Source organism: Bos indicus x Bos taurus, chromosome 7, assembly GCF_003369695.1.
Source record: "Bos indicus x Bos taurus breed Angus x Brahman F1 hybrid chromosome 7, Bos_hybrid_MaternalHap_v2.0, whole genome shotgun sequence".
Lineage (NCBI taxonomy): Eukaryota > Metazoa > Chordata > Mammalia > Artiodactyla > Bovidae > Bos > Bos indicus x Bos taurus.
This window is the reverse complement of record NC_040082.1, coordinates 44654034-44681645: the sequence shown is the minus strand read 5'-3', so window position 1 is coordinate 44681645 and position 27612 is coordinate 44654034. Positions and strand designations below refer to the sequence as shown.

At 40.4% G+C, this 27612-nt stretch overlaps 2 protein-coding genes across 7 annotated transcripts in view; one reads left to right on the top strand and one right to left on the bottom strand.

The window, feature by feature from the left end:
* The window catches only part of GEMIN5 (gem nuclear organelle associated protein 5), a 40819-nt gene extending 30792 nt beyond the window's left edge, over positions 1–10027 (bottom strand). For 2 of the 4 annotated variants that reach the window (XM_027545861.1, XM_027545862.1), the window contains exons 1-9: positions 9782–10027; positions 8878–9038; positions 7901–8082; positions 4737–4888; positions 4411–4530; positions 4127–4259; positions 2926–3091; positions 1832–2044; positions 954–1039 (exon numbers count right to left, since the gene is read on the bottom strand). In XM_027545861.1, the coding sequence (XP_027401662.1) occupies positions 954–1039; positions 1832–2044; positions 2926–3091; positions 4127–4259; positions 4411–4530; positions 4737–4888; positions 7901–8082; positions 8878–9038; positions 9782–9947 (1379 nt within the window). In that variant the 5' untranslated portion in view covers positions 9948–10027. The remainder of the gene's footprint in view (positions 1–953; positions 1040–1831; positions 2045–2925; positions 3092–4126; positions 4260–4410; positions 4531–4736; positions 4889–7900; positions 8083–8877; positions 9039–9781) is intronic. The other 2 variants (XM_027545864.1, XM_027545865.1) reach the window with 1 other exon arrangement.
* Positions 10028–14226: 4199 nt separating this feature from the next.
* The window catches only part of MRPL22 (mitochondrial ribosomal protein L22), a 38399-nt gene continuing 25013 nt past the window's right edge, over positions 14227–27612 (top strand). The window contains exons 1-2 of one of the 3 annotated variants that reach the window (XM_027545858.1): positions 14227–14315; positions 14396–14438. In XM_027545858.1, coding sequence (XP_027401659.1) covers positions 14288–14315; positions 14396–14438 — 71 coding nt within the window. In that variant the 5' untranslated portion in view covers positions 14227–14287. The remainder of the gene's footprint in view (positions 14316–14395; positions 14439–27612) is intronic. The other 2 variants (XM_027545857.1, XM_027545860.1) reach the window with 2 other exon arrangements.

The window sequence follows — 27612 nt, the reverse complement described above, 5'->3', positions numbered from 1 at the left end:
GTGACCTCTGATTGAAAAAAGGTTTTAAAAAAAATTGCTAGAAAAACATTTTTGGCTCAACTGAGGAAATTTGTATACGCACAGGATATTACATCATATTATGGATTACTGCTAATTTTTGTTATGTGTACCAAAAGTATGGCAAAATGTTAACAACTGGTAACTCAAGATGGAACAAACAGAGATGTTCTTTATTCTAAGCTTTTAACATTCTTGAAAGTGAAAGTGTTAGCCGCTCAGTCCTGTCTAACCCTTTGTAACCTCATGGACTGCAGGCCACCAGGCTCCTCTGTCCATGGAATTCTACACTCAACAATACTGGAGTGGTAGCCATTTCCTTCTCCAGGGGATCTTCCCAACCAGGGATCAAACCCGGGTCTCCCACATTACAGGCAGATTCTTTATGGTCTTAGCCACCAGGGAAGCCCATATAAATATCAGTCATTCAGTTGTGTCTGACTCTTTGCAACCCTATAGACTAGCCCACCATGCTTCTCTGTCCAAATACTATAGTGGGTAGCCATTCCGTTCTCCAGGGGATCTTCCCAATTCAGGGATCAAACCTGGGTCTCCTGCATTGCAAGCAGATTCTTTACCATCTGAGCCACCAGGGAAGCCCCTATGTATAACTTAACATTCTTGGATGCCTGAAAACTTTTGTAAAAAAAATGTTGAGGGAAAACAAAAGCAAATGTTTTCCTGAAAAAAAAACAAACAAAAAAAAACCAAAAAAAAAACTTCAGTAGTATTCACAGGTCAGATGGGCTGAACCATCACTATCACCTGAAAAAATGTTTTAAAAATAAAATTCTGAGTTCTAAGCCCCAGTCTCAGAGTCAGAATCTTAAAGATGCTTCCCAGTCTTACTATGATAAACATCTGGGTCTATGAATTCAAAATGAACTCACTAACATTTTGGTCAATGGGTTAAATAAAGATCATCTATTTCTTACTTGTTGGAGTAGGTGTCGTACAATCCCACTTTTCCATCATCAGTTCCAAAAGCTAAGCAGCCTTCCTTGGTCGGGTGCCAGCACAGCTATAAAGAAATATGAAGAAAGGGGCACTGTTAAGGGATTCATTAGGTTATACTTTATCGTTCAACTGAAAAAATTTCTTGCTCTTGGTGTCTTCTAATTTTAAAAGTAACAAATTCTCATTATTTAAAAGAGAAATAGTATTAAAAATAAAGTCACTTGTAATTTCACTATCCAAAACACCCCACTGTGAGCTCTGTATCTTTCTAGAAATTTTTTGTGAGTAAACTTCATATATAATTAAAAAACAAAAATAGGATCAAATGTTTAAATGATGTGCGTGATAGATTGTTGGGTGGGGAGTAAAAGATTCCAGAACAATTTAGAAAATATGGTTCTATTATTAATTAACAAAGCTTGGAAAGATACATCAACAGTGGTTCTTTGGATTATGGACGCGGGAGAATAGACTCAAGGGTGGAAAAGAAAACATTTTTGCTTTCCTCACTTCTGTACTGTGGTTTTTTTAGAATCACAAACATTATTATTCCCCATGTGGTTATATTATAATTTAATGTACCTCCTATGAATGCACACACATCCAGGTTATTTTAAATTTCTTACTATTAGAAAACAGGGTGACTTAATTTTATAAAACAAAGCTAAATTTCTGAATTAGGAAGTAATGCGTTTGGTTAGGGAGGGTCCCTGTGCTTTCCCAGTTTCAAATTGCATCAAAAATACTCTTGAAGTATAAATTCCCGATAGAGTTCATTTGTGTGAATAGGTATTCTCTAAGAGAGAATTAGTTATTTGAAAACAGTGTATGGCAAGTTCAAAGAACGCATCCTTACCGCTGTAACCTTGGACTTGACACCTTGCCAAAAATGTTTCACATCATAGTTGTTCTTTATGGAGAGTGTATTCCATACGCGGATCATGCCATCCCCGACGCCTATCGCTAAGCAGCCTGTGTCCACAGGAGAGAAAGCCAGACTGTAGGCAAACCCACCGAGGGAAGGCAGGCTCCAGCAGCACTCCAGAGTGGCCATGTCCCAACATTTTACCTGAAAAGGTTAAGGGTTAGGGTCTTAATGAAGATCAGAGAAACAGGAAAACAATCATTTCAGACAGAATGGGCTCAATGAGTGCAGCAGGAGAATGTAACTTAACTATTCCAGTAGAAATTAGGAAAAAAAAAAAAAAAAGCAGTAAACTGTAGAGCTCAAAGGGATCTTGGAATACATTTATTCCCTAAGATGCCAAGTGAATTGAAGGCACACAATAAACTAGAACTCAGCCTTCCTGTTTCCCAGAGTCCAGTGGCCTTTCCACAGTATTATAGCATCGATAATCTCATTTGGTAAACTCAAAAAAAAAAAAAAAAAAAGAAAGAAAAAAGATGACAATGGTCTCAGGACAGTGGAAGAATCACAGTTTATCTCAAAAAGCAAAATATGTTATCATATCCATTGGAAGAGGAGTGCTAAGTTTTTAATCTTCACTTGTTTATTTATTAACACAGTGACTTGGGAGAAAACGAAGTCTATCAAACAAGCTTTGATTACTGAAAAACAGTGAGGTTACTTAGATAAAGCCAATTCTCTCTTACAGAGACTCTGCCAAGAGCAGATGATTCTGCTACCTAAACTATATAGACAAGGATATTTTAAAGCTAAACCATAATGACCTCTCACATCCTTCCATGCACACATCTCTTCCTTATCGTATCTGCTTTAACAAAAAGACATCTTGGTTGTTCCTCCCCTTCCCTTTACTTCTCTACTGCTAATGTATTTAATGCTAGTCAGAAATAGTAACTTTGAAATTGGAACCTGGGGGCAAGGTGAGGTGTGAGAACTGATGATAGTTTGAAAAAGTCCTCTAATCCTATCTAAGTCATAAATTACCAATATACAGTATTGAATGCAAAATAAGCTGTTCTTACATCTCTGTCCATTGATATGGAAAGCAGCAGCTGTTTGTCATCTTCAGTTTGCAGAGGACATAAATTAAACACAATCCTTGAATGATTTTGCCCTTCTGATGAACCACTAAAGAGGGTATATTTCCGTCTCCAAGACTGAGTGAGATCCCATAGCAGCAGTTCACCTCTGTGAAGAAAAACAAGTAGCAGTTCTCTTTCATGAGCAATCTGAAAACAAGTGGTTTTGGGCCAGAGTGTGGGCCCTCAGCTGCAAAATACTTTCTGTTCATTGTTCCTTTAAGGAGGGACAAATTACATATTCTAAAACAGATGCAAAACCAAAAGAAATTATTGCCTATGGTGAGGAGAACCAAGCAGAGAAGACATGGGTGGAAAGGGAGCTCTGGAGTTCGCTGGTGGTCTAGTAGTTAGGACTCTGCTTTCGCTGTAGTTGCCTGATTTGGTCAGGGAACTGAGATCCTGCAAGCTACATGGTGTGGCTAAAATTTTTAAAAAGGAGCTTTATTATATCCTTTCATTCTTTTTGAACCATGCAAATGTACTAGACTACCTTCTGAACAGATTTTCCTAATAGCTTTAATTATAAAATGCCACCATAATTTGCATAACCACAAAGGCTTTAAGATATATGTCTGCTTTGGAGCAGGGTGGGTAGTAGCATCACTACTAACACTTTGGGAGATTCCTATATGCTCTACCTGTATTACCTCATTTAAAAGCAGGGACCTTGTCTGTTAAATTCACTTGTCATCGCAAGCAACTAGAAACAGGTGCTCGATAAATTTTGCTTAACGAATGGTCATAATCATCCTAAGAGAAAGCAAACACTATAACCGCCCCTTTATTCATGTGACGTCACTGAAGCTCAGAAAAGTGAAGGATCTTGCTTATGAATAGCCGATAAGTAATAGACTGATTCTGAAATCTGCCTGACTTCAGAGTCCACACTTAACAAGCAGGCTGTACTTATTTGATCTTTTCATAACTCTTTTTAGACAGCACAGGTATTAATTCCATGACTTTTCCATTACAAATGGCCCATCATAATACAATGGGCCATTATTATATATTAATATAATGGGCTTCTTAGCCACTGCTGTCTACATCTTCTGTGTCTAGAAAGAGAAGCCTAGGAATTCCTGAGACCAGAGAGGAAAACAAAATGTGTTAGAGAGCATGACCAAAAAAAAAAAAAACTTACCCAAAACAGCTGGATACCAGCTGAGTTGGCTGATCCTTGGGCCAATGGAGTGTCAACCAAAGGCGCTCTTTAACAGTTGGGTCTACACCCCCTCCTCTTCTTTTAAGAAAGGGCAGTTTCAAAGTCATCACCCCTGCAGATTAAAAGAAGTTCCATGGACAGTCAAGACACACACTCAGGATAATAAGACAGTAAAAACGCTTTTTTTTTTTTTTTTAGTAAAAAAGCTTTTACTGGATTGATAGAAGTTATATCACAAGGGAAATGTCAAATATTAGTCTTACCTCGGCCTCTAGAGCAGCTCCAGATCCGAATGGTCTGGTCTTTGCTCCCAGTGGCTAAGTAGCAGCCTTTTGTTACTGGAGTTTGTGTTATAACTTTCCCATTGGGCATTTCAGGTTCTTCTAGGATAGAGATGGTAATTTTGTTTTTAATTTGCATTAAAAATGCACTCATTAAAGAAAAAACTAGTTTGCAAGGGTTCCTGTAACTATCATTTTCATAGATTTGATCTGTAAAATCTAGTTTTAAATGTAATTCAAATGACACTATTCTACCCACTTGGTTCTTTGGGTCTAAAGAGTACTGAACCCTCTTAAATCATCTCTACCTGAATTTTCCTCTTGATTTATGGATAAACAGTCTTCACCCGACAGGGGACACCAGGCTATGGAATGGATCTCATCATCGTGGCCTCGAAGCCTGTGCATAACTTCTCCTTTCTTGCTGATGTCAATTATAACCACTATGCCATCCTTGTAGCTAAAAAACAAGGTTAGAAATATTGCTAAAAAATACAGACTGTCTTTCTAGGAAACTTTTGGCTCAGGAGTTATTGTGCATTTCTACAAGTTAAGTGCATTGAGGGGAGGGAGGAAAGAGAGCAGGAATACTTTTGTTGTGTCCTTTTTCCGAAGTATACTTATTTCATATTTTGATCAAATGGCCAAATTCCTGATACTATGTTATACTATGCATGTTGCCCAGCATGAAGGTCGACAGCAGAGCATGCTTGTGCTCGAGGGAAACGTGAAAGAAAAGTAGTCCTGAAAGGGGCCAGCAATCCCCCTAACTGGAAATGAATTTGTCCTAATACACTAAAAATATCTTTTTACTTTTACAAGTGATCTTACTTTTCTAACAAAAGCTGCAGAATTCTAACCTGTAGATCTGGGTATTTCAAGACTCATTTTTTTTTAATTTAGAAGAAATTGAGAAATTCTAATAGTTTTTTTCTTTAAATGATGAAGTATTTCAGACACAATAAAGAAATATCTACTCTCTAGCTTAAGGAGGAAAAAAAAAACAACTTTGCAGTACAGTTGAAATCCTCTGTATATCTCATCCCAATCAAAATTTTCTCCCTGTCTTCCACAGAGGTAAACTGCTATTCCTGAATCTTGTGTTACATCAGTTCTAGACTTCCTTTGTATATATATATATTCCTAAATAAGATACAAAATTACTTTGTACATTTAAAAGCTTCATATAAATGGTAACATGTTGTTTATTTTTCTGTAGCTTGCTTTTTTCCACTCATTCTTTTTGTGAGTCATCCATGTTGACATGGATGTAACTCTAGTCCCTGATCAGTCATTTATACTATTGCATAGTATTCCAGTGTATGAATATACTTCAAGTTTAGTTACTCATTTTCCTTTTGAAAGGCTCTCACTTTTTTTTTTTACTGTTACAAACATAAAATGCTATTAATAATCTTATTATTATAAAATTTTTTTTTTTTTTTTAAATTTTTCTTTCGCGCCGCCACCGCCCCCCGGCCCCCCGGCCCCCGCCTCTACCGCGCGGCCCCTCAGTGCAGCGCTCTGACCGCTCCCCCACGTGCTCGGCCGGGCCAGGAGAACACAGACACATTAAATACCGAGGATGCGCGGCGACGTGCCCGCGGCGCCTATAAAATTTTAAAATATATAATAATCTTAATAATCTTATCACACACTTAAGACAGTTTCAGGTTTGATGTCTAGTAACAGAACTGCCAGAATGTTAGTCACATTTTTGCTTTACTAGAAGGTGCAAAATTGGTCTCCATAGTGGGCATACCTGTTTTCCTATACACTAGATAATCCTACAGCTCTATTTCTCTCTTTATTAAAAAAATATTTTTTCCCAATTACAACTTTATTAAAAAAAATAAAATCATAGAATATATCAAATCTTTGAAGATACAGACTTTGAAAACCATCAAGTTATGTAACCTAACAACAGACATGTGATCAAGCTATTTTGTAATTTCAATCAAGACTTCAGGGACTAATCACTGTTTTGAAGAGCATTTAGAAACAAATTATTTTGATTCAATCCTGTTTGACTGTTTGAAAGACTCACCTCTTCTTGTGAATTTCTGCTCATCTTTCAAGGTCAGTTTGATTTACCCTTCTCTGACCCCTGCCTACCACCCTTTCTGCTCTGTCTCTTGGACCCTCACCACAACGCTCCCATTTCATGGAGACCTCCGATCACAGACCCTTCCCATTTTCAGTGTTACTCATGCACACCTGTCTTCCTGTTCATCCCTGCATGCAGAGCAGATTCATGATCCATCATTATAATCACTCCTTAAATAAAATCCTTATCTCCTTTGTTCCCCCTTTTTCTCAGGGGTATTTACTCCACAAAACCCCAAACCTGATTGAATCCAACCACCTCCTTTCTCAATCAGTTTGAGTAGTTTACTTAAAATTCACGATCATGATCCTCGGCTTGACACTCAACCAGGACCACGGGACCTGCAATTCCCATCAGAAAGTTCATTTTCCTGTTCTCTGAGATGACTCTTCATACCCTCTTCCTGCATCCAGCTCCTGCCCCACTCTGAACTTGACTTGTGCCTCACAAAAAATCAGAAGCCATCAGATTGAAACACCCTTCTCTTCCAAGCAGATCTGTGAAACTACTTACACCTATTTCCACATTCTCAGCTGGTTCCTTTTACTTGTGTCTGGAGCTAATTCCCTCTTGACTTCTCATTATCACTCCTGTATTCATCACTGTTCACCCCTGCAACAGACTCCCCCTCTTCTGCCTCATTTCCATCAGCATAGAAACATGCCTTTGTTATTTTCCATTTAATGCTCCCTTGACCTCCATATACCTCCTCTGGCTTCATGTCTACATACACACTGTTGCAACAGAGTTTGTGGAAAAGTTGTCTCCATGTGTATCTATCTACCCCACCTCCAAGTGTCTTGAATTCTCTCCTGTTGGACTTTCTCCTCTTAGATGCTTATGCTTATGTCTCATCTTTAAACTAGACAGAATGGACATCTTTGAGAGAGAAGTAAATGGAGCAGTAAGGGAGAGAGGACTGCCTACTGAGGCAGCTCATGTGAAGACAACCTTGATGATCACAGGGGAGACGGATCCCAATGCCACACTGCTTTCCCAATTGAGTGGAAGAGCTGAGAATCAGAGCAGAGCTGAGTCATTTGAGCCTATGGGAATAAATGTTATTAATAAAACCAAGGGTAAGTACAGAGGAGTAAAAGGTGAAAGAGGACATTTCTGACATTTGGAGATTCACTGAAGAAGTCAGGTATGAAGAATAAGGAAAGTACAGTATCACAGAAACCAGGGAAACAAAAATACAGTGAGGAGCTGAAGGTCACAGGAATAATGATACTAGGGGTGCAGGGAGAGTGGTTAATACCTGTAAATTGTTTCCTGTGAGGAATAAAGGGATAGGAGAAGGTAAAGAAAATACAAAATAATATCACAAAAATAAATTATTAGTGCAGATGGCACAGTACTCACCCAATGGCTACTAAATCTTCATGATGAGGCGAGCAAGTAAGACAGAAAATTGTCCTAGGTTCTATAAAGAGGTGCTGGCTGTCATTTCTGTTAAGCCAGTAACAGAAAACTACTCCTTTTTCATCTCCAGATACTATCAGATCCTTTACTCGAGGAGACCAATGCAATGCTGATATTGTATGCTTTAAAACAAAGGAAAGATATATTTGCTTCTCATTTGTTATTGCTTAATTTTCACTTAGTTTTTAATCTGTATAATGCTAGGCATATTATAGGTACTTAATAAATACTGTTAGGACCACCCATATAGCAATATTATATTATAATCAAATGATAGGAGAATTCAGGCTAAGAATGATTAAATTTTTTTCTTCCTTTGTAGATTAATGCAAAATTCTTCCTAAGATTAACTGAGTTCTTTTCTCTATTTTCTAGGCAGGTATATCAATTAACCATCTAGTTTCAAAATAAGTTTCACTCACAGTTTATATCAGGAGTCTTTTTCGTGTAAAGAGCCAGAGAGTAAATATGTTAGATTGTGTGGGCCATACTGTCTCTGTTTTAACTCTCAATCCTGCCATTGTAGCCTGCAAGTGGCAGGAGTTAAAATTGTAGGCAATACTAAAATGAACGGCTGTGACTGCATCCCAGTGAAACAATTTGCAAAAGCAGGCAGCAGTGCAGTTTGTTGACCTCTGATTTATACGTATTTCCTTCCAAAAAATTTTTGAAGTACCTTTACAATATATACCTTCTGATCTAATGAACAAACACAATTATAAAAGTTACCTTATCTATATATTATATCAATTTTATTATATATTTAATGTTTAATATATATTTATAATAATGTTTCTATATTTTTAAAATTATAAAAGTTAACTTAGCACAGAGGAGCTAGCAAAACTATACTTGAAGCAGGAGAACTCTGACACAGATACATATTCATAGTCTGAGAAACCAGTAAGTCATGGTACCTGATGGAGTGCATGTTCCGTCACAACTGTTTTTGTCCCTACATCCCAGATTTTCACAGTCCCATCATCGGAGCTGGTGGCGCAGAGGTTGTATTGACCCGGGTGATGACAAAACGTGAAGCCAGACACCTTTTCCGTGTGTCCCACCAACTCGCCTATGACTTCAAGCAAAACCAGGCTGCAGGTTAAAGAGCTACCTAAGATTCCTGCCAGCATCTTTACTGTTGTTGGTGACTGCGGCCTCACTTATTCCATGGAATAACAAAAATATCCAGAAACCCACAATTAGAAACCTCAAGTGCAGATATTGGCTTTGCCATCTGACTTCAGACAAGTCGTTTTATCTCCTTGGGACTCAGTTTTTTTAACTGTAAAATACGTTCATATCGCTTGATGTGCCTAGTTCTCAGGCTGAGGAGCAGCTCCAATGAATGTAAAAAGGATTTGTATTTAGATCTGGCTATAAGTCTTTAGGAAGTATCTGGCTTGCCGTATCCCAAGGCATAACCAAAACCTAGCTGGAGCCTGGAAGCATTCGGCTCAAGTCATTTATCTTACAGAAGTGAGTATCATATATTTGCAGAATCTCGCTTAGGGCCTGGAGCTGTAGAAAGCAAGGCCTAGGCGTTATAAATACCTGGAAAGACACACGGATAACTTTTTAGTTAGCGGATGCACGCTGAGAGAGCCAGGAGGCGGGACCGCTCAGCCACAGCGTGGTGTAGAGCTCAGCCTTGGAGACCCGGACACAACTCAGTTTAGACAACTACGAACAGACCCTTCTCTCTGCCCGAGCCTCAGTTTCCCCATCTATGGCGGGGTGGGGTGGCTAGATACGCCCTCCTGGCGCCCTCGGGGAACGCAGTTAGTGCAGGTAGGTTGGGGTCAAGAGGTGGGGACTTACCTCGAAATGGGGGCGTCCCTGGGATCGCGTCCGCGCCCGGGCCCACGCGGACAAGGAAGACCGAAGTCCGCGCCGCGAAGCCGAAGAGGCCCCCGGGCACGGCATCGCTGCATCGGGAGCAGTACCAGTTAGGGGAGGGCGGCAACGTGCGCGGTTCCTGTCCCATAATCACCGGCAACCAGGGGTGAAGGAAGCAACCACTGGGGCAGACCGTTCGTAGCCCCACGCTGGATCCGGGGAGGGGGCGGGGTTAACTCGGAGCCCGCCGCTACGGCGCGCGCGAAGGTCCAGACCTCACGGCGCGCTCGACTCCTGCCGCCTCGAACCTGGGAGAGGCGGGGCCCCGGGTTGCCGTCGGCTTCCCAGCTCTTCCTGGAGGGTCTGGTACGGCTGGAGCCTAGTTAGCCAGAGGTTGTGCTGTGTGCTTAGTCGCTCAGTCGTGTCCGACTCCTTGCAACCCCGTGGAGTGTGCAGCCCGCCAGGCTCCTCTGTCCATGGAAATCTCCAGGCAAGAATACTGGAGTGAGTTGTCAAGCCCCCCTCCAGGGGATCTTCCCAACTCAGGAATCCAACCCAGGTTTCTCCTTTGCAGGCGGATTCTTTACCGTCTGAGCCACCGAGGAAGCCCAGCCCAGAGGTTAGGTATTCTCATTAACGACAGCAAAGAAAGTTAATTAAGAGGTTAGACTGATGGAGTCACCTCCCCGCCCTGCTAGTTTATTCTCTGCCGTGCTAGCTCTGGAGATGCTTTAAAAGTATCTACAAAAAGCCAACTAAGAAAAAGGTAAAAATTCTAATCAGAAATCAAAAACAAGGGTTTTTGTAACTGGGTGGAAATTCTAGCTCTGGGTTTTGATACTCAAGGAGAAGCAGAATAGAGTAACCCTCTTTTGATGTGATTAAGTACCAACTCTATGAAGGAACAGTGTTAAATGCTGTGGAGAAAAAAGAACCAGTTTCCTTCCACCTCAAACAGCCTAAAATGCTCCGTTTATGCACTTATTCTTCTTTGTATTGCTTGTTTGCATTGGGTATCTTCAACTCTTGAATATGTAGCAAAGGAAACCTGAACTATCTATGCTACTGAAGAGAAATTTTATATGTATATATATAACTTACTTATTTGGATGTGGGAAGGAACACTAAACTTTGGTGGCACTGAAGCCTAGATGGTTTTTAGCCACTGTTGTTTTTACCAGTTATTATCTGAGAGATTTTGGCCTATCATAAATCTTTTCCCCCTCGATTGACCCCTGTTTTTGCCAGTTATTATGTGAGAGACTTTAACCTATTATAAATCTTTTTCCCTAGGTTGACCACTGTTTTTACCAGTTATTATCTCAGGGACTTTAACCTGTCATAAATCTTTTTTCTCAGCTGAAGAAGTAAGATCATGATCCAGATCTTGTTGGGTTGGATCTAGCTGTGAGGAGTACATGAGATTTAGTGAAGTGCCTGCTGGCTATGTATAGTAGCTAGTGCCTGCTGAACATCAACTCTTAACTCTTGGAGGTAAACCTGAAGATTAGCATCATACTTAGTATTTGAACCGTTTGTTCCTTCTTTTTATTTATTTATTGAAGTGTAGTGGATTTACAATAGTATTTTCAAGTGTATAACAGTGGTTAACAATTTTTGAAGATTAACTCCATGATCTTCACGACCCAGATAATCATGATCATGTGATCACTGACCTAGAGCCAGACATCCTGGAATGTGAAGTCAAGTGGGGCTTAGGAAGCATCACTACGAACAAAGCTAGTGGAGGTGAGGGAATTCCAGTTGAGCTATTTCAAATCCTAAAAGATGATCCTGTGGAAGTGTTGCACTCAATATGCCAGCAAATTTGGAAAACTCAGCAGTGGCCACAGGACTGGAAAAGGTCAGTTTTCATTCCAATCCCTAAGAAAGGCAATGCTAAAGAATGCTCAAACTGCTGCACAATTGTACTCATCTCACATGCTAGTAATGTTCAAAATTCTCTAAGCCAGGCTTCAACAATATGTGAACTGTGAACTTCCAGATGTTCAATCTGGTTTTAGAAAAGGGGAACAGAGATCAAATTGCCAACATCTGCTGGATTATCGAAAAAGCAAGAGAGTTCCAGAAAAGCATCTATTTCTGCTTTATTGACTATGCCAAAGCCTTTGACTGTGTGGATCACAATAAACTGTGGAAAATTCTTCAAGAGATGGGAATACCAGACCACCTGACCTGCTTCTTGAGAAACCTATATGCAGGTCAGGAAGCAACAGTTAGAACTGGACATGGAACAACAGACTGGTTCCAAATAGGAAAAGGAGTACGTCAAGGCTGTACATTGTCTCCCTGCTTATTGAACTTCTATGCAGAGTACATCATGAGAAACACTGGGCTGGATGAAGCACAAGCTGGAATCAAGATTGCTGGGAGAAATATCAATAACCTCAGATATGCAGATGACACAACCCTTGTGGCAGAAAGTGAAGAAGAACAGTAGAGTCTCTTGATGAAAGTGAAAGAGGAGAGTGAAAAAGTTGGCCTAAAGCTCAACATTCAGAAAACTAAGATCATGGCATCTGGTCCCATCACTTCATGGCAAAGAGATGGAGAAACAGTGGAAACAGTGGCAGACTTTTTTTTTTTTTGCAGACTTTTATTTTATTTTTTTCACTGCAGCCATGAAATTAAAAGATGCTTACTCCTTGGAAGAAAAGTCATGACCAACCTAGACAGCATATTGAAAAGCAGAGACATTAATTTGCTAACAAAGTCCATCTAGTGAAAGCTGTGGTTTTTCCAGTAGTCACCTATGGATGTGAGAGTTGGACTATAAAGAAAGCTGAGCGCCGAAGAATTGATGCTTTTGAACTGTGGTGTTGGAGAAGACTCTTGAGAGTCCCTTGGACTGCAAGGAGATCCAACCAGTCCATCCTAAAGGAAATCAGTCCTAAATATTTATTGGAAGGACTGATGCTGAAGCTGAAATTCCAATATTTTGGCCACCTGATGTGAAGAGCTGACTCCTTGGAAAAGACCCTGATGCTGGGAAAGATTGAAGGCGGGAGGAGAAAGGGACAGCTGACAGAGGATGAGATAATGCGATGGTTGGATGGCATCACTGACTCAATGGACATGAGTTTGAGTAAACTCCAGGAGTTGGTGATGAACAGGGAGGCCTGGCCTGCTGCAGTCCATGGGGTCGCAAAGAGTCAGACACGACTGAACTGAACTGAAAGTTATTATAAAATATTGGCCATATTGCCTGTGCTGTACAATATATCCTTGTGGCTTATTTTATACATAGTGGGCTTCCCTGGTGGCTCAGACAGTAAAGAATTTGTCTGCAATGCAGGAGACCTGGGTTCGATCCCTGGGTTTAGAAGACCCCATGGAGAAGGGAATGGCAGCCCACTCCAGTGTTCTTGCCTGGAGAATTCCATGGACAGGGGAACCTGGCAGGCTACAGTCCATGGGGTCGCAAAGAGTCAGATACCACTGAGTGACTAGCATCTTGATACTTTGAGTTCTTTAAAAGAACTTTCATACAATGTCTAGTGGTCTTTACAAGCCTGTGCCCTAGTGATACTTATTTTTGTTTTGAGAAAACTGAAGTCCTCCCAGGTTGGTTGGCTTGGTTCACGGTCTGTTTTCCTAATCCTTTTAGACCATTTGTGACGCTTACTCCTTGGAAGGAAAGTTATGACCAACCTAGATAGCATATTCAAAAGCAGAGACATTACTTTGCCAACAAAGGTTCGTCTAGTCAGGCTATGGTTTTTCCTGTGGTCACATATAGATGTGAGAGTTGAACTGTGAAGAAGGCTGAGCGCCGAAGAATTGATGCTTTTGAACTGTGGTGTTGGAGAAGACTCTTGAGGGTCCCTTGGACTGCAAGGAGATCCAACCAGTCCATTCTGAAGGAGATCAGCCCTGGGATTTCTTTGGGAGGAATGATGCTAAAGCTGTAACTCCAGTACTTTGGCCACCTCATGCGAAGAGTTGACTCCTTAGAAAAGACTCTGATGCTGGGAGGGATTGGGGGCAAGAGGAGAAGGAGACGCCAGAGGATGAGATGGCTGGATGGCATCACTGACTCGATGGACGTGCGTCTCAGTGAACTCCGGGAGTTGGTGATGGACAGGGAGGCTTGGCGTGCTGCGATTCATGGGGTCGCAAAGAGTCGGACACGACTGAGCGACTGAACTGAACTGAACTGAGGCTTCGCAGTTTTTCTGGATCCCGACAAATTTTCGGAAACTCGCTCGAGTTTGGCCCTTATTGAGTAATCCATTCCGAAGCAAGGCTGACGGGACTCCGCCTTAAGCACCAGCCTGTTGTTGACGGTTTCCAAGACAGCACCACCAAAGCAGGTGCGGCTGGGTATCGCGATAAGAAGCGGGGGTGGGGGAGGGGACAAAAAAAAAAAAAAAAAAAAAAAAACCCAACAAAACCCCGGGAGTTGCGCATGCGTTTTGCGCACACGGCGTTCTGAACTCAGAGGCTTCCGTAGACGGAGGGAGAAAGATGGCGGCGGTTATACTGGAACGTTTGGGTAAGATTTCTTGATCGTTAAGTGGTGGAAGAAAGGAGTGAAGTGGGAATTTGAATTAACGACTTGTGTTGATATTGCAGGTGCGTTATGGGTGCAGAATCTCAGGGGGAAGCTGGCCTTGGGGTAAGTCTGTCGCCTCGGAGTTGCGGAAGGGTCCCAGCCTCAGTCCAGTTCAGTTCAGTCGCTCAGTCCTGTCCGACTCTTTGCGACCCCGTGGACTGCAGCACGCCTGTTTATCACCAACTCCCGGAGCTTACTCAAACTCATGTCCATTGAGTCTGTGATGCCATCCAACCATCTCATCCTCTGAGAGCTTAAGTGCCAGGCTCTGCTTTATGCCCTGAGGCTGGCGAACGGTACACCAGAATCTCAGCTTTGCCACCCCGTTTTTTATTACCCCCGTACTGCATACCCCTGCGGGGACCAGGATTATCAGTGACCGAAGGGACGTTTTAAATGCCTTTTCTGGACACTTCCTAGATTCTCCCACCAAGTTGGGAGCATACTATTCTAGTTATCTATCTGCCTATACGGGCAGTGATTGTATTGTAGACAGCTGCAGTTTACATCGTGTCTGATGTGTTAAAATCTATTCGCATTATCTCATTCTTACAGCGTCCTACATAGTGTAGGTACTGCTATACCCATTTTTTCAGACGAGGAAATTGAAGCCCCCCAGTGTAAAATAGGGACCTGTGCCCAAGGTCCCAGAGTTACAGAATTTTGAAGCTTTATACTGTATTTTCTAGAGGATTCTTTCACCTCAAGACAAAGCGTTCCTTAAGGTTGCTGCTGCTGTTAAGGTTAGGGAATGAACTTTAGTCAGTACTGGTAAGAGGCTTTCTCTGCCCGCTTCTCATTTCCTTCTAATTTAGTACAGCTATTGCTATGTGGAGGTTGATAATCTGATTGTAAAATTTCTGATTGATGTATTTGTTAACATTTTGGTTTAATTCATAGGTTTTGGAGACATCTGATAAGTTGTGAATCCACATTTTAACTGTTTGATTTTGGAAAAGTTAACTTATTTTTCCTAAGCTTCAGTTCTGTGATATGAGAGGATTATTAATGCCTTTTTAATAGATTTTAAAATTAGGATTAAATGAAATAATGTTTATAAAGTGTTTTATGCAGTGCATGACGTATAATAATCCCACCCTAAATCTTAGCTGCCGTTAGTGTTTTTATCATTATAAACTATTATTGAGTTCCTATTATATCTAGCTTTGCTTTAGGTTCTTTGCTTAAGGGATGAAGAGGTGGCTAAAGAAGAAAAAAAGAAGTACTGGTACTTCAGGATTTGTCTTCATTTGATTTTGTAGATTATCTTCCATCACTCTACCCTCAGTCATACTGATTTACTTACTTTTTCTGTTTATGCTGTGCCTTTACATATTTCTTGGCTTTTTCATGCTGTGCCCTCACTTTCTGTTAGTAACGGCAGCCCTCAAAGCCCTTCTCCATTTCTTCTGACAATGCACTTCTCTGGGAGAAAGGGTGCTGCTCCAGTTGGTCAGATTGAGAACAAATGTGAAGATACGTTTTTCTGTTAGTAAAGGCAATGGGAAAATCTTCAAAACAAAACAAAACAATCCAGCAGTGTTCATTATTCAAATCCCTGTTTAAATGTTTCCCTTTCATGATCTCACTAAAAATGAAAGAAATGGGGAGTTTCTTGGTGGCCTAGCAGTTAAGAATCCACGCTCCCATTGCAGGGGACCCAGGTTCGATTCCTGGTCAGGGAACTAGGTCCCACATGTCAAAACTAAAAGATCTCGCGTGCTGCAATGAATATCCCACATGCTGCAACTAAGACCCAGTGCAGCCAAATAAATAAAAAATAAATATTAAAAAAAAATGAAATCAGTTTCTTCTTTATTTTAGCATGTGTTTCTTAAATAATGGCTTCATATATATATATCTTTGTCCTTTCCTACCTTGTATATCCTGGACAGTTAGGGACGGTTCTTGTTTCACTTTGTAGCTCCAGGGTAGGGTCTTGCACAAAGTGAATGTTCTGTTTATTCTGATTGATTTAAATTGTCCCACATTGACTTGTATTGGGAACCTCTGAGCAAGTAACTAAAGCACTTTGGCTTCAGTCTTTTCATCTGTGTGATACAGGAAGGTTGGATTTTGCTAGGTAACTCTTTCTAGTTTTGAAGTCACATAATTTAGGAATCTGCATTTTGGACTTTATAGTGGGGAAATGACCACATGGAAACGAAATAGAAAAGGTATAACTGATAATAATCCAGTGGTTGGAAACCCCATTGCATACCAAATGCCAGACAGATAATAGAAATGAACTATAGAGACGTGGTTGTAAAGAGTGGTAGGGCTGGTGGCAGTCAGTTGAGTGCATTTCCTCCTGTAAAGACTCTGAACTGGATTTAAAAATGTTGCTCATCAAATACTTTTCTATAGGTTGTATTTGGTAGCAGATGGACAATTTCCAGCCTTTAAATTTTAAGTCTCCCATTTTAGTGATGCATGCATTTGGGAAATTTTGTGACTTACTGAAGGTTACATGGCAAATCTAGGATCTAAACAAAAAATTCTCTGGCTTAAAATAGTGCTGTATCACACATGGGAGGGACAAGAGTGATGAGCCCCTAAGGGGTTTATCAGGGGAGTCCTTCTGGAAGAAGTGACGTTAAAATTTAAAGAGTGAAGAGTATGGTTTGGTGTTTTAAAAATAGAAGAGCCGGTGTAAAAGTTTGAAGGCACTAATTACTAAGGTGTACATATGTTAAAATTCTCCACAAGAAAATCAAGTTGGAAATACTATGAATCAGCAATTTGGTGGAAGAATGATGCATTGTGACAGATTTGAGAAACACTGGACTTCAGGCGATAGAACTGGATATCAGGTTCTGTCAGGCACAAGTGCTATAGCCTCGGGTCATTTGCTTAACTTCTCTGAGATTCAGTTTCAGTTTTTCCTCATATCAAAGAATGAGGATAATATTTAACTTCAAGGATGGTTGTGAGAATTAAGAGACTTAATACGTAAAGTGTCTTATAGTGCATGGCACTGTGAAAATGTGTTGGAGATGATACTGCTGTGAAGTTGTTTGAGAGGAATCATATTTAATGCTAGAATCAATCAGTGGGTACTCAACACTCTTAGATGAGGTTATCTACTTCATCCATCAGCCCTACTTTTTTTTTTTAATTCTTTTTTTCCCCTCTTTTTTATTTTTTTAATTATTAAAGTATGATAACACATTTACAGGAGACTTGGAAAATACAGAACAGAGTTGCCTATAGTTCCACTATTTATTACAGTTATTTTTTAAGTAGATAAATTAACAGTTTTACTTGGAGCTTCAATATTAAATGCTCAAAAATTAATAGAATGAATATACAGAAAAGTAGAAGGATATAGTAGACCTGAAAAGAACCATAAATCAATTCAATGTAATTAAGACTTATATAATTTTCACACAACAGTAGGATAAAAATTCTATTAAGTTCCCATAGACTAGGAGACACTGGATCATATTCAGGGACATAAAACAAGGTGCAAATATTTTATGGTCTAAAGGTGTTGAAATCATACAGAGTCTGTTCTCATCACTGTGGAATTATGTTAGAAATCAATATCAAAAGATATTTGAAAATAACGCACATGTTTTCAAGTGCACCTTTACCTAGAGAAATTATCTCTCATTTTTAATGTATCTATGCTGTCAGTGTTCTGATAGCTATGACCAGCAGATATGGCTACCATGTCGACTTGTGCTCTTTTAATTAATCTTAACCTATGACCTGAGGGAGTTGCGATTCCTTGCCCTTTAGGTCAGTGATTCTTAAATTTGAGTCACAGGCTTCTTTGAGAGTCTGATGAAAGCCACAAAACATGTTCCCAGAAAAATGCATATAGTATTCATAGTTTGACTTGTAATTTCCTCATCCTTAGTGTAGGAATCTTTGCATTGGGACATGATAACCAAACAAAAGCACAATAATGGTACACAATTATGTATGTAACTACACAGTGATGATTGGTGGTATGGGCAGTGGCCCTTGTGCTAATGGATGAAATATTTCCCTCAATTTTGAAAAATTTCAATTCTATAGGAAAGTTAAAAGAATATTACAATGTCCTTCAGCTGTACTCATCAGCTGAACTCATAATTTTAGCTCTCTATAAATATATATGCTTTTTTTCCCCTCAATCGTTTGAAAGTGAATTGTATACACTATGGTACTTACTCCTAATCAATTCAGGTTGTGTTTCCGAAAAGTGACAAAGGTCCCATGAACCACAAACTATGATTGAAATGGTACAGTTTAATTACCTTTTATTTCGGAGAAGGCAATGGCACCCCACTCCAGTACTCTTGCCTGGAAAATCCCATGGACGGAGGAGCCTGGTGGGCTGCAGTCCATGCGGTCGAGAAGAGCTGGACACGACTGAGCGACTTCACTTTCACTTTTCACTTTCATGCATTGGAGAAGGAAATGGCAACCCACTCCGGTGTTCTTGCCTGGAGAATCCCAGGGACGGGGGAGCCTGGTGGGCTGCCGTCTTATCGGGTCGCACAGAGTTGGACACGACTGAAGCGACTTAGCAGCAGCAGCAGCATTTTAATGTTTTAGTTAAAAGGAGTCAAATAGAAGTCAAGTGTGTGCTTGCATTTACTTTTGAAAAAAGAAAAATTGACCATTATTTGAGGCTTGTCCATGGTTCTGGCTTATAGCTCCCAAAACCTTTGGAATTTCCTGAGCCATAGATTTGGGAGCTTCTTTTGTCATCATCTTTGGTGTTTCGTCTCAGTTTATGACTTCAGAGGCATAAAGTGAAATGGGTCTCTTGTTATTCCTGACAAGCCCCTTTCCACAGGGTTTTTATTAATGAGGTGAGTTTGGGAAGGCACTGAAGACGGGGTGGTGGTTGCCAGGGGAATCAAGCATGAATGGAGGGGTGGGACTTTCAGTTGTACCACTTCCTGGTATCCAGGGATGGGGGAAGGAGTGGAGGTTGAATCAGTTACCAATGGCCAGTGAATGAGTTAATCCTGCCTATGTAATGAGGCCTCCATAAGAAGACAAAAGGGGGTTCAATCTTTTGTAAAAAGTCAGTAATCTAGTGATTAAGTAGGTTTCCTGAATCTTATAAGCTGCTTTAGCAAACCCAAAAAGGGGGTCATGAGAACCTTTTGATTTATATAGGCAGTTGGTCAGAAGCACAGGTAGCAACTTGGGCTTGTAATTGGTATCTGAAGTGGATGGTGGTTTTATGGGAGAAGGCCTTAATCTGCTATCCCCAGGTAGAGGGTGTCAGAATTGAATTGTAGGACTCCCAACTGATGTGAGTGTTGCTTGGTGGTGGTGTGAGGAACCACTCCCCCCCCCCCCCCCCCCCCCCAGAGTTGGAATCGTTGAGTAGTCAGATCCCTTTTACCAGAGATACTTAAATCATTCTGGGTGAGAGTTGTCCACTGGGTTTTACAACACAGATATCTTCAATGACTTTAATAAAGCAGTGTTGGTGTCACGATTGGAGAGAGGGTGATTAAGGGTGAATGGTAGGGCTGGAATGAGAGACAAGGAATTTAGGTAACTCATTCAAGGAGTTTTGCTTGAGTAGTTCGAGGAAGTTGGTTGGGGACAGTTTGTTTTGATAGATACTAGAATATATTTGTTTGCTGATGGGAATGTTCCAATAGAGAAGAAAAATTGATGATTTAAAGGGGGAAGAAAGAATTGTGGGAGCAGTGCTCTTGAGTAGGTGAGAAGGAATGGGATCTAGGGAGCAGGGGATGATATTGCTCCTGGTTAGTGCATAGACTTGAATTATAGTAGTAAGTGAAGGTATAGTCGTAAGTGTGTATGGATACGGATGCTGGTACGTATGTAGATTAGGTGGTGGGAGCTTGTAGATGTTCTCTTCTGATTGTTTATCTCAGTGAAGAAGCACAGTTATCAGCTGAGACCAAGGATGAGGGAGGAGATACTGGAGGTTTAATTAGCAAGGAAGAGATATGAAGTTTGAAGATATGAAGATACCAAGCCCAACGTTGGTTTCACTTTTTTTTGTTGCTAAATTCCTGTTTCCTTGATTGCTTGTCCTTGATTTTCACACAGTAAAATTATATTGAGTTATGAGAATATACAGGGCTTCCCCAGTTGCTCAGCAGTAAAGAAACTGCCTGTAACGCAGGAGATGCAGATTGGATCCCTGGGTCAGGAAGATCCCCTGGAGGCGGGCGTGGGAACCCACTCCAGTATTTTTGCCTGGAGAATCCCATGAACTGAAGAGCCTGGTGGGCTACAGTCCATAGGGTCTCAAAGAGACATGACTGAAGTGACTTAGCATGCAGGCGTGCCTGAGAATATATGTGTGTATATATATATATATATATATCACTTCAGCCCTTTTAGATTTTAATTGAGTCAGGAGAGAGTATGTTCTTTTATTCAGTCTCAAGTGTGGAATTAATTTGATGTTCTCTAAAGTAAATTTGGAACAAAGAATTTTTTTTACCTTGTTGCATCTAATAACGTGATTCTCCTAAGATTGAGCTGGAGGCCAGTATTATCTTCACTTGGGACTTAGGTATACCTTGTATTAAATTTCTAAATAAACTTTGAGTAACAAAGAGGAAGTATTCATTCTGTCAAATTGTGACTTTATAAAGTTTCAGATACTCTTATTTGATTTAACTCTTAATCCTAAAATTTGGCTTGGATCTGCTACTTTTCAATGCTGAACTACTTTTCAATGCCAAATGACTATGGGCAGGATTTGAAAAGTGCTACTTAAACTTAATCCTTCAGTACTGGTAGGTATAAAACACCAGAATGATGAGAGTAGGGAAATTCATATGGTAGTTCCAGCATACCATCCACTTTCTGCTTGAGTTCTGGCAGTCTCACTGTACTGTGGGAACCTGTGTGTATGTTTTGTGTATGAACACTCTAGACTGGTAGTTCATGCCTACCTTCCTTCACTGAAGTTACAGAGATAACAGTGAAGGTAAAGGGATGTGGGTTTCCTAGTAAATGAAAAGATAGAGTAAATATCAGTAGTGATGTATGAATTTCAAAGTGATAAAAGGTGATCCTGGTTGCCTTTCAGTTTTGTTTGTTTTTTAAATAGAAGCCAAGCCATTCATATTTCTGAAATCCTGCTGTTAGGCATGAGATTAGAGAAGATTAAGGTTCAGAGATACCCTGGAGATGAAGTACACCAATTCCTCTTCTCATAGATAAAAAAAATTGCCTAACTTAGGGCTCATGAATCACAGCTTCATAGAAACAAATTTGACCATGATTATAAACATGAGAGGAGGTTTGAAATTGTGTAATGTGAAGTTTGCAGTTCAAAGTGTTTTTTTTTTTTTAAATCTCCAAAGTGTTTATTTATTTACTTATTGAGAACAGAAGAGATGAATTGTTCAGAGGGCCTAATTAAAAATTAATACTAGGTACTGGTGTATATCATGTGCTAGACTTTGTGGGGTGTTGTATGTTAATTATTTATCTACTGCCAACAGAATGAAGTAGGTATTGTTCTTCTCATTCTAAAAGTAATAATATCTGAAATTTATTGAGCCTCATTAATGTGTCAGATTAAATATTTTACTTAAAGTATCTCATTTGAGCTCCTTAAGAAGCCTATGGGCTTCCCTGGTAGCTCAGCTGGTGCAGAATCTGTCTGCAATGCAGGAGACCTTGGTTCGATTCCTAGATCAGGAGGATCCCATGGAAAAGGGATAGGCTACCCACTCCAGTATTCTTGGGCTTCCCTTGTGACTCAGCTGGTAAAGAATCTGCCTGCTGTGTGGGAGACCTGAGTTCAATCCCAGGGTTGGGAAGATCCCCTGGAGAAGGGAATAGGCTACCCACTCCAGTATTCTGGCCAGGATAGTTCCATGGACTGTACAGTCAATGGGATTGCAAAGAGTTGGACATGACTGAGCGACTTTCCATTTCAGGAAGCCTATGAGGGGGGACTTCCCTGGCAGTCCAGTAGTTAAGACTCTGTGCTTCCACTGCAGGGGCTGTGGGTTCAACACCTGGTTGGGGAACTAAGATGCCACATGCTGCACAGTGCAGCCAAAACAAAGCCTATGAGATGATGATTATTACTCATTTACTGATGAGAAAACGGAGGCCTCGAAAGTTATGTCACTTCCCCAAGGCCATTCACCTAGGATTAGAGGTAGGATTTAGATCCAGGTCTGCTGGATTCTATAGTCTGCCCTCATCACCTGGCTTATAATTTTATTAGAAAATTCTGTCCTCTAACGTCATGTGTCCTAGTTTTGTGCTTTTCAGTTAAAATAGTGGAACCTAAAGGTGGATGGCAAAGGTACAGATTTTGTTAGGGTCGATGGCACTGATCAGTGAACTTGAGGTAGAGTAGGAGAAATGAGCCACTAGAAGAATACATTTTTAAAATTCTTTAGCCTGAATGGTTTGAGAATTAAAAGCAAAGACTTTACCAAGTGTGTAATCTAATTGCATATATTGTGTGAGAGTCTGCCAGTGTACAACAACTTTGAATATTTAAGTGTAGATTAATTTTCACTCAGTATGAATGTGCCAGATACTGTCCTTGGTGCTGAAATACAAAGGATGTCAGACGTGCCCTTGAGATGCTTAAATTGATACACTTACTGCAGGAACTCATTGTTTTGCAGTCATCTTATTAATAGTTCAGGAGTAGTCCAACTCATTGTTGTACAGCTGGCAAGAACAAGTATTAATATTAAGGGGGGGGGGGCGGCGGTTTGGTTGTCTCAAACAAGGAATCAGGTTCACGTTGAGGTGCTCAATGCTTCACATTGAGGTGACATTTGAGCTGGGACTTAAAACAGGACATGCATTTCATTCAGGAGATAAGGAAGAGAGAACAATGTGAGCAAAAGTGTAAAGATATAAAAGTATGTGGCTTGTACAGGGAACAATGAATGTCTGTGCCTTAAGGTAAATAAGCTACGATGGTCAGCTTGGGGTTAGAGTATGAGAGGCCTTCTATGTCTTATTAAGGAGCTTGGACTATATTCTGAGCAGCAGGGAAGCACCAAAGTTTGTTGTTATTTGAATATATCCAGATGCAAGGAAAAGTAGACAATATGGTGATCCCACATGAACCCATCATCCAACTCCAGCACTATTAACTCATGGCCTTTCTTGTTTTTTCTTTGGCCCTTGCTTTCCCCCATCATATTTTGAAACAAATCCCAGATAGTTTATTATTTCATCAATAAATATTTCACCGTGTATCTTATTTAAAAGTATTGAATGTCCAGTGTTCAAATTTCCAGTGGTTAAATAACTTTATACTTTTAAAGTTATAGTAGTCCACACTTAAAGAAATTCCTTGAGCATTTCTTATTTCTTGTAAAGTCAGTTTAGTGATGAGGAACCCCTTTAGCTTTTGCTTGTCTAGAAAACTCTCTCCTTCAGTTCTTTTTTTTTTCTCTTGAAGCAATTGTCTACATATATGTATTTCAGTTTTTTTCTTTGCTTTTACTTTTAATCGGAGGACAGCTGCTTTACAATATTGTGTTGGCTGCTGCCATACAACAAAGTGAATCAGTCATAAGTATACATATGTCCACTCCCTCACCACCCACCACCCCCATCCCACCCCTCTAGGTTGTCAGAGGACCTTGTTGAGCTCCCTGTGTGACGCAGCAACTTTCCATTAGCTTTTCTACATATGATAATGTATATATTTCATTGCTACTCTCTCAGTTCGTCCCACCCTCACCTTCTCCTCCTGTGTCCAAAAGTCCATTCTCTATGTTTGCATCTCTGTTCCTGCCCTGAAAATAGCTTAATCAGTACCATTTTTCTAGATTCCAGAAAGCGTTAGTAGCGTTAACATACGATACTTATTTTTCTCTTTCTGACTTTCTTCACTCTGTGTAATAGGTTCTGTGTTCATCTACCTCATTAGAACTGATTCAACCGTGTTCCTTTTTTATGGCTGAATAATATTCCATTGTATGTATGTACCACAACCTCTTTATCCGTTCATCTGTCGATGGATATCTAGGTTGCTTCTGTAACCTAGATATTGTAAATAGTGGTACAGTGAACATTGGCTTACATGCGTCTTTTTCAGTTATGGTTTCCTCATGGTGTATGTCCAGTAGTGGGATTGCTGGGTCATGTGGTAATTTTATTCATAGTTTTTAAGGAATCTCCATACTGTTCTCCATAGTGGCTCTATCAGTTTACATTCCCACCAGCAGTGCAAGAGGATTCCCTTTTTTTCCACACCTTCTCCAGCATTTATTGTTTGTAAATTTTTTGATGATGGCCATTCTGACTGGTGTGATGTGTTACCTCATTTCCTTTTCTCTAGTAATGAACGATGTTGAACATCTCTCCATGTGTTTGTTGACCATTTGTATGTCTTCTTTGGAGAAATGCCTCTTTAGTTCTCACACCCATTTTTTGATTGGGTTATTTGTTTTTCTGGTATTGAGCAGCATCAACTGCTTATATATTTTGGAGATTAATCCTTGCTCAATTGTTTCACAGGCATTTATTTCCTCCCATTCTGAGGGTTGTCTTTTCGTCTTGTTTGTAGTTTGCTTTGCTGTGCAGAAGCTTTTAAGCTTAATTAGGTCCCACTGTTTATTTTTGTTTTTATTTCCATTACTCTGGGAGGTGAGTCAAAGAGGTTATTGCTGTGATTTATGTCAAAGAGTGTACTGCCTATGTTTTCCTCTAAGAGTTTTATAGTGTCTGGCCTTACGTTTAGGTCTTTTATCCAGGTTGAGTTTATTTTTGTGTATGGTGTAAGGAAGTGTTCTAGTTTCATTCTTCTACATGAGGTTGACCAGTTTTCCCAGCACCACTTATTGAAGAGGCTCTCTTTTCTCCACTGTATATTCTTGCCTCCCGAGTCAAAGATAAGGTACCCATAGGTATGTGTATTTATCTCTGGACTTTCTATTTTGTTCTGTTGATCTGTATTTCTGTTTTTGTGCCAATACCATACTGTCTTGACTGACAATAGCTTTGTAGTATAGTCTGAGATCAGGATGGTTGATTCCTCCAGCTCCCTTCTTATTTGTCTAGTTTGTTTGGGTATTTGGAGTCTTTTTGTTTTCATACAAATAGTGAAATTTTTTGTTCTAGTTCTCTGAAACATGCTGTTGGTAGTTTGGTAGGGATTGCGTTGAATCTGTAGCTTGCTTTGGGTAGTGTAGTCATTTGCACAGTATTGATTCTTCCAATCCAGTGATACGGTACGTCTCTCCATCTGTGTCGTATTTGATTTCTTTCATCAGTGTCTTACAGTTTTCTGCATACAGGTCTTTTGTCTCCTTAGGTAGGTTTATTCCTTGGAATTTTGTTCTTTTTGTTTCAGTGGCAAATGGGATTGTTTCCTTAATTTCTTTTTCTGACTATTTGTTGTTAGTGTATAGGAATGCAAGGGATTTCTCTCTTAATTTTGTATCCTACAACTTTACTGTAAATTCATTGATCAGCTCTAGTAATTTTCTGGTGGCTCCTTTAGGCATTTCTATGTGTAGAATCATATCATCTGCAAACAGTGAGAGTTTCGCTTCCTCTTTTCCAATCTGGATTCATTTAATTTCTTTTTCTTCTCTGATTGCTGTGGCTAAAACTTGTGAAGCTATATTGAATAATAGTGGTGAGAGTGAGCACCTTTGTCTTGTTCCTGATCTTAGAGGAAATAGTTTCAGTTTTTCACCATTAAGAAAAATGTTTGCTTGGAGTTTGTCGTATATGGCCTTTATTATGTTGAGGTAGGTTCCTGCTATCCCCGTTTTCTGGTGTCTTTCCTTCAATTCTGAATGGTAACTTCGCCAGATAGAGTATTCTTGGTTGGAAGTTTATTCTTTTTCCTTTTGTTGCTGTGCTTGGGTGAGTTCTACTGCCTTTTCTTCAAGTTGACAGATTCTTTCTTCTGCTTCATTGAGTTTGTTGTTGATATTCCTCAAGTGTATTTTTCAGTGCAGTAATTCTTCAGCTCTGTGACTTCTGTTGCTTCCCTGGTAGTTCAGCTGGTAAAGAATCCACCTGCAGTGCTGGAGACCCCAGTTCGATTCCTGGGTCAGGAAGATCCCCTGGAGAAAGGACAGGCTATCCACTCCAGCATTCTTGGGCTTCCCCTATGGCTCAGCTGGTAAAGAATCCGCCTGCAATGCGGAAGACCTGAGTTTGATCCCTGGGTTGAGAAGATTCCCTGGAGAAGGGAAGGGGTGTCCATGCTGGTATTCTGGCCTGGAGAAATCCATGGACTGTATATTTTCTTATATTTTCCACTCTTTGTTGAAGTTTTCACTCTTTTCATCCATTTGTCTTCCCAATTCAGTGGGCATCTTGCTGACCATTAATTTGAACTCTTTATTAGGTAAATTACTTATCTCTGTTTCCTTAAGAATTTTTTGTGAGGTTTTTATCTTGTTAACTCATTTGGAACATATTCCTCTGTGTCTTCATTCCACTTGACTCTCTGTGTTGGTTTCTATACAGTAGAAGAAACAACCACTTCTCCCAGTCTTGAAGGAGTGGCCTCATGTAGGAGGTGAAACTTTTCATTCATCCCTGCCACAGCTTTTGTTTGTCTTTCAAACTTCTGTGTTTGCACAAGTGGCAAATGGCTCCCACTTGTTGAGGTTGTGCCGAGAATAGTGTTCCAAAGAGGAGTTCAGCACCTAGATTCAGTCTGACTGGAAGCTAGACCCTCAGGCAGCAAATTTATAAGTATGCAAATATATTCAGTTCTGGGGGGCCACAAAGGTAAGCCCTGTTGGCCCCCAGAGCCAGGAGATCTGTCCTCTGGGCAGTGGTTGCAAAAATCAGGATACTCTCTCCAGATGAGTGTATGAGCTTCTTTTTGGGAAGATATTGGTAAGCTGGAGTAAGGCAGAGAAAGGGCTCCAAGCTGATGTCTACAGCTTGCGTTATTTTTTGTTTTGTTTTGTTTCTTGGCTGCACTGCAAGGCATGTAGTATTTTAGTTCCCCAGCCAAAGATTAAACCTGTGCCTCCTGCATTGGAAGCATGAGGTCTTAACCACTGGGAACCAGGGAAGACCCCAGCCTGCATTCTTGAGAGCTGCTTCAGAGGCTACTAATGTGTTGCAGACTTAAGGCTTTTCACTCAATCAAAAGTTCCAGGACTGCAGTGTGGTCTCCTCCATAAAAAGACTGAGGAGTGTGCCTTGGTCTGCCTCTGTGCAGTCACCTGAGGATGGTGGCCTGCCATGAACCATCCTTCCCCAATGGCCACAGTCCCATGAGACCCAGAACACAAGCCCCTCTGACCATGAGGGCCAGATGATCAAGGGG